We start from the raw sequence: 6,691 nt of genomic DNA on the forward strand, positions 1-6,691 counted from the left end.
TTATTTTGAAGCTTTCTCCAAAAATACTTTCTCACTAATGTCATGAAGCTGTTTTGATTTAAATAATTTTTTTTAATGACCGAAAGATTCATTAACAAATCTTATAATTATATCTTATATCATACCATAGTACATTATTATACCATAAATATAATATAATATAATAATAAATTAATATTATGATATATTATAAATATATAATATAATCTATCATAGTATTATTATATTATAAAAATATAATTTGATATAATAATATTTAATAATAAAATAATATTATTATATTATTATAATATAATATGTTATATTATAATTTATTATTTGATTAGATTATAATCCATTATATTATATTACATTATATATTACATCATAGTTATAATAATATTTTATTATATTATAATATTATAATATTATATTATATTATATTATATGAAATATTATTTAGTATTTTAAAAAATAATGATATTTATATTATAAATATATAAGATAATCTATTATAATATTATAATATTAATATACTATAATAATATTTTAATATATAATAACATATAACATTATATTGTATGATTCTCGACTATACAATACTATATAATATCTTTTATTGTTATTTTATCATATAAAAAATATTTTTTTATTTTAATTACTAAATATATGTTAAAATTTTAAAATACTTTATAAATATAATTACTAAACAGTAAATAACTTTTTATAAAAATTTTACTTCTAAAAATTTTCTTTTTCAAAGCTCTATTTTTTAAAACTCCAAAAATATTACTCCCAATAGCAATTCTAAACAGAGACTCAGAACTAAGCTGGACTTGGATGACATGGGCCAGTCCCTTGCTACAGTAGCAATGCATGCTTTTGGTTTCCTCCAATTCAATGGCATGTAAATCTATTACGTCCAATTGATCGTAAATCCATTGTGGGGCACCCAAATGAAAGATTGGGACTGTTGATCATAAACCATATCATCCAGCCTTCCATGGTTTTGCCAGAGATGACTGGAGGACCGGTTTGACCGGCCTACTCACAAGTGGGCATTAGTTGGGCCTGGCCACGCGAGGCTGGCCTCAAACGATAGATTTAAAGCAGCTCAGGGGGAGCAGATAGAGAGATCTATTGGCTGAGACACCCTTTTGGAGGATTCCGGTTGTATTCATGCGAAACGAGGACACTTTCCTTCGCCCCGTCGACCGTCGGATCATCCCTATTTCACTTTGAGATCTGTGGAACGCGTGACTGGGGGAGGTCGGAGCGCAGTGAATCGGACACGAGAGATGTTTAAAACGGATGATCCCATGGTCAACGGTCGTCCTGGGGAACTCCTCTTTTTTTTGTTTTTTGGTAAAGTGGGGAACTCCTCCTTTAAAGGTGCATGTGTACAGCTGTTATATTCACCAAGACGAAGCCGCCCTGTCACACGTAACGGTAGGATATAATAGAGCATCCAGATGAGTGGTTACCTGGTGACTCCAAATCTGCGGTCGGTGCATCAAAAGCCGAACCAACCCAGACTCGTAGGGGCCCCATGTATAAGGCGCTGGGTACCGCATCACTGTGGGACGCTAACGTACCTCAGAAAAATGTGTGCATATGAAACAAGGGACAAAGCTGCTGCCTTCCGCGAACCAGGCCTGTACCTTCCTCCGCTCCATTTCGACGACTTTCAACAAGCCGCGTTCTCTAAGCTCTTTGTTTTTCTAGAAGCTTTTTTTTTAAAAAAAAAAAAAAGCTGCATGAAAGAGAATAATTTATATAATATAAACATTAACATCTACTGGGTCCATATCTCATCATCTTCTAGGGGATTGTTGAGGATTATATGTATATTGATCTCCTTTGAAACCAATCTCACTTATTCATGGAAAAGTTAAACTTGCAGTTGACTGGATGTTGTTTTATACAGCTAACCATACTAAGACTAGCTATATTATAGGATTCCCCAGCTGGCCTACCAAATTAATTTTTGAATATTTTATTTTGTGATTTCTATAGTTGTATTTATACTCAAATCATGTAATTTTCTGATTTGTTTTGAAAAAATAAAAAAAAAAATGGTCCCCAAGTGTATGACTAAAAACCGGGATCAGACTTGGCAGGCAAACTCCGGGCTAGATAAACTCCTATCCCAGCAGCTGGCATTGTTCAATTTTCTTTTCCCGTCCACTGTAATCACACGTAAAGGTTTGATAGAACAAATCCAGAAGAGTGGTTATCTGGTGGCTCCAAATCCGCGGTCGGTGCATCCAAAGCCAAACCAACCACCACTCATAGGACTCCATATCTAACGCGCTTGTACTGCACGGCCATTAGACGGTAACGTACTTCGGAAAACAAAAAAAAAAAAAAAAGCTGTTGCCCCACGCGAAGCCGACCATCACCGCCCTCCTCTCCATCTCCAACTTTAACAAGCCGCGTTCTCTCAAACATACCCCATCTTGCGTCCGTCCCCAGTCATTTGCCAACCCATCGTCTCGAGAACCATCCCATCTCCAATCTTACCACCTCTTATGTGTATATAAACCCGACACCCCATGCTCACTTCCCCACTCCAAAACACCAACTTCCATCCTTTCCTCGTCCTTCAATAATTCATACTAACGCTACTCCTGTCATCCTCCCTACATACCTTGTCTTCTACCAGAGCTAACATGGCATCACTAGTGTTTCCTCTCTTAGCGTGCTTTTTGATGGCCACTGCCTCGGCTGGCAACTTCTACCAGGAGTTCGACATCACCTGGGGTGATGGGCGTGGCAAGATCCTCGACAATGGCCAGCTCCTAACTCTCGCCCTCGACAAAGCCTCCGGCTCCGGCTTCCAGTCCAAGAACGAGTATCTCTTTGGCAAAATCGACATGCAGCTCAAGCTTGTCCCTGGGAACTCCGCTGGCACCGTCACCGCCTACTATGTAAGCTCTTATCATGACCACTGTGTTTGACAAAATTACTTCCTAGCTACATCCCTTTTCAGTTGGATCTAGCTAGTAACTGATGGATCATGTATGACTTGTGCCTGAACTGCAGCTTTCTTCACAAGGACCGACTCACGATGAGATCGACTTCGAGTTCCTTGGAAACCTCAGTGGAGAACCCTACACTCTCCACACCAATGTGTTCACCCAGGGGAAGGGGAACAGGGAGATGCAGTTCCACCTCTGGTTCAACCCCACCGAGGACTTCCACACCTACTCCATTCTCTGGAACCCCGAACACGTTATGTGAGTCATCAAAATTAATTCTCCACGAAATAAGACCCGTTCTATGTATACATTACTTTGGAAGATATATGCTCACCGTGGATTTATTTATCCTTTTAGCTTCATGGTTGATGGCACACCGATCAGAGACTTCAAGAATATGGAGTCCAAGGGTGTTGCGTTTCCAAAGAGCCAACCCATGAGGATCTACTCCAGCCTTTGGAACGCTGATGACTGGGCCACACAGGGTGGACGCGTCAAGACCGACTGGACCAAAGCTCCCTTCACTGCCTCGTATAGGAATTTTAATGCCGATGCCTGCATCTGGTCCTCCGGTACCTCCAGTTGCAATTCGCAGAAATCCGACTGGTGGAACCAAGAGCTGGATTCCACGGGCCAGGAGAGGATGAGGTGGGCGCAGGAGAACTACATGATCTACAACTACTGCACTGATCTGAAGCGGTTCCCTCAGGGCCTCCCACCAGAATGCTCCATAGCCTGAAGCAAGGATAAGAATTATGACCAAGCACATAGTCGTTCTTTGATTGATTTGTTCTTCTATGAGGACGCCAACATTTAATTTTTTTTATTGTCCTTCCTGTTAATAGACAGAAACACTGTGTATATTCTGCATGTAAAAAAAAAGTACCTTGAATTAAAATAAAAAGCACCAGGTGTTCTGCTGGAATTCAAGAACTCGTTTCCAGAGGTATATATATTATCTACATTAGATGGATCGATTTGGACGTTGGGTAATAATAGTTTCAAGCATTGACAGGGCAAGCAGAGTAATACGATCAAGTATGTGTGTCTCTCGTTTGTAGAACTAGCCATCCGTCCTTGGGCATGACCTTCCAATGCACAAATAATAGTACAGGAAAGAGGATTTCAACTTATGGACCAAGTTAGCCTAAATGGTGGTTTCCCTGAGAGGAACAATCTTAGAAGGGATAGACGCCCGTTTGAAGATGTCTGGTAGTTTTCAAGCAATGAGTACTCTCACCCTCATCCACGCATTTGACCAGGATAGTTTACTTCATATAAGCGTCCTTTCTCTCAGAAACAGGGCGCATCAAGCCCGTCTGTCTGGCTTTATCTTGTTTTATCAACTAATCTTCACTGTAGAGTACAGAATGCTACAGTTTATACTCATCTACCTAAACATATGGAGTCTGATTCAGGGACGGCTGAAGGGCAAAACTATCGAAACCCTTGCCTTAGGCCTCCACCCCCAGGAGGCCCTCTGCTCGCTCACATCCCTGCATGGCGGCATTCTGGTCCCGCCTCCATGCTCTACTAGTCTCGGTCTCTCCGATCCGACAAGGCAAGACCATCAGAAGGTGAGGAGGTTCAGGACCACCATGGCTCCACACCTCTATCGATGACTGATCCACCCCCCCCCACCCCGCCCCGCCCGCTCGGCGCACCGGAGATGATTTTTTTTCGTTTCTCAGAAGCCGGAGCCCGAAAAAAGGCCCCTCCCTGCAGCCTGCCTCCAAGTCCCCCAGCCGGTTGAGACGATTTCTTTTCGTTTTCTAAGAAGCCCCCCGCCCCCACTCGTCCTGCTGCTCCTGCTCCTGCGAGCAGACGAACGACATCGGATTTTTTTTTTTTTTTTCATTTTTCGGAAGGCCCCTGCCCCAGGTGGTCAGGTGACAGGTCCCCCCTTCCTGCTCGGTCCGAGAGCGAGAAGATGATGGCACCGCTCACCGGAGGCCCTGAGCGATCGCCGATGGCCGATCGATCGGTCACAGTCACAGAGCAATGGAAGGCGAAAGGCCTGTGGCATCGATTTTTTTTTTTTTAGAAATCAGGAACATGTGGTAGATTACAAAGGGGAGAAAACATGGTAGGCCGGTAGCGTGGGAGACAGCGCGAAAAAAAAAAAGGAGGAGGGTGGCGGCCGGCTTTCATTAACTGATTAACAGTGGATAATTAATCTAATATAATGATTAGTTTTTTCTCAGTAACGATCATTTTTTTTTTAAACTAATCTAAGTTATTTATTTTTTTATATTATTATATTTTGATAATTAACAGAAATATTGTGGAACAGTGTTACAATGGATGCTCCATATTTTACACAGCATTCAATAATCGGGTGCTATTATTCTCATTTGCAATCAGCATTGAACAATTGAGTACTATTATTCTAATCTTTATATATTTTTTATTTAATTTGAAATTTATATTATATTATTATATATTATCTTTATTTTATTTAATATTTGATTCATTGAATTAGAAATTTTGATTATTGATCTTGTATTGACTATTTAAGAAATATAAAATAATTGTAATAGTTATATTTTTTTGATAATTCATAATAAAAAATTAAATATGTCACTTGAAAATATGAATTTGGATATTCAAAGCTTCAAAAAAAAATTGAAAGTTTAATATAATCTCAAAAAGAAGCTCTCGATAAATTTTTTACAAGTAATAAAAATAATAAATTAAAAAATATTGATGAATGTTCTTTAAATAAACAAGTTAATAATCTTATAGAATTAGATGATAATGAAATATTAGAACAAGAAGAAGTCGACGAAGAGATTCAAGATAATTTTCAAAGACATAGTGAAGAGAATCAATCGGTTAATTTAAATAATTATATTTCTAAAAATATTTATGATCCAAGTCAATGGATAAATATTGATACAAATTTGAGAGATTTATTAGTAGAAAAAGGTCCAATTAGAATTGATGATATAGATTTTCTTAAATATGAATTTTCAAGATATTTTTCTACTACATAGTATATTGAAAAGTTGGCAAACGGAGAGAAGCGTGAAAGAAGATGGCTAGTTTATTCAAAAGACTTAGACAGAATATTTTATTTTTATTATAAATTATTTAATTCTGTTTCTAGTATAAGCAAACTAGTTAATGTTGGCAGTAGAGATTGGAGAAATTTTAGTGCTAAACTTAAGAGTCATGAGATGAGTAATGAGCATATTATTAATATGAGTTCATGGATTGATTTAGAATGAGATTGTTGAAAAATAAAATAATTGATAAAAGTATTCAAGAATAAATAAATAGGGATGAAAATCATTGAAAAAAAGTCTTATTAAGAATTCTTGTTGTAGTAAAAACTCTTGGTAAAATAATTTGACTTTTCATGAAAAAAATGAAAAGATCTATCAAGAAAATAATAAAAAAATTTTAAGTCTAATTGAAATGATTGCAGAATTCGATCCGGTGATGCAAGAACATATTCGACGTATTAAAGATGATAAAATTCATACCCATTATCTTGGACATAATGTACAAAATGAATTGATAAATTTATTAGCAAATAAAATTAAAAATAAAATTATTAAAAAAATTTTAGAAGTAAAATATTTTTCAATAATACTTGATTGCACTCCAGATACAAGTCATCAAGAGCAAATGTCTTTTATATTGCGATGTATAGATAGTTCATCAAGTCCAATCAAAATTATAAAATATCTTTTTGAATTCTTAAAAGTAGATGATACAACTGAAAA

The 6,691-nt window shown here is 37.1% G+C and overlaps 1 protein-coding gene across 1 annotated transcript; it reads left to right on the forward strand.

Annotated features, from left to right (window-relative positions):
* Positions 1-2,510: 2,510 nt before the first annotated feature.
* Positions 2,511-3,893, forward strand: LOC105049188 (probable xyloglucan endotransglucosylase/hydrolase protein 23). Its single transcript, XM_010928754.4, has 3 exons — positions 2,511-2,909; positions 3,025-3,218; positions 3,318-3,893. Exons 1-3 carry the CDS (start codon positions 2,652-2,654, stop codon positions 3,697-3,699), a joined length of 834 nt encoding a protein of 277 aa, XP_010927056.1. The 5' UTR covers positions 2,511-2,651; the 3' UTR covers positions 3,700-3,893.
* The last annotated feature ends 2,798 nt before the right edge of the window (positions 3,894-6,691 follow it).

The sequence above is a fragment of the Elaeis guineensis genome, chromosome 7 (genome assembly GCF_000442705.2).
Source record: "Elaeis guineensis isolate ETL-2024a chromosome 7, EG11, whole genome shotgun sequence".
Taxonomy (NCBI): Eukaryota; Viridiplantae; Streptophyta; class Magnoliopsida; order Arecales; family Arecaceae; genus Elaeis; species Elaeis guineensis.

Excerpts from the sequence above, each read along its gene's own strand:
- LOC105049188 (XM_010928754.4), top strand. The coding sequence starts at position 2,652 with ATGGCATCACTAGTGTTTCCTCTCTTAGCGTGCTTTTTGATGGCCACT. Across the intron at positions 2,910-3,024 it reads GCACCGTCACCGCCTACTAT|CTTTCTTCACAAGGACCGAC; the intron begins GTAAGCTCTTAT and ends CCTGAACTGCAG. Across the intron at positions 3,219-3,317 it reads TGGAACCCCGAACACGTTAT|CTTCATGGTTGATGGCACAC; the intron begins GTGAGTCATCAA and ends TTATCCTTTTAG.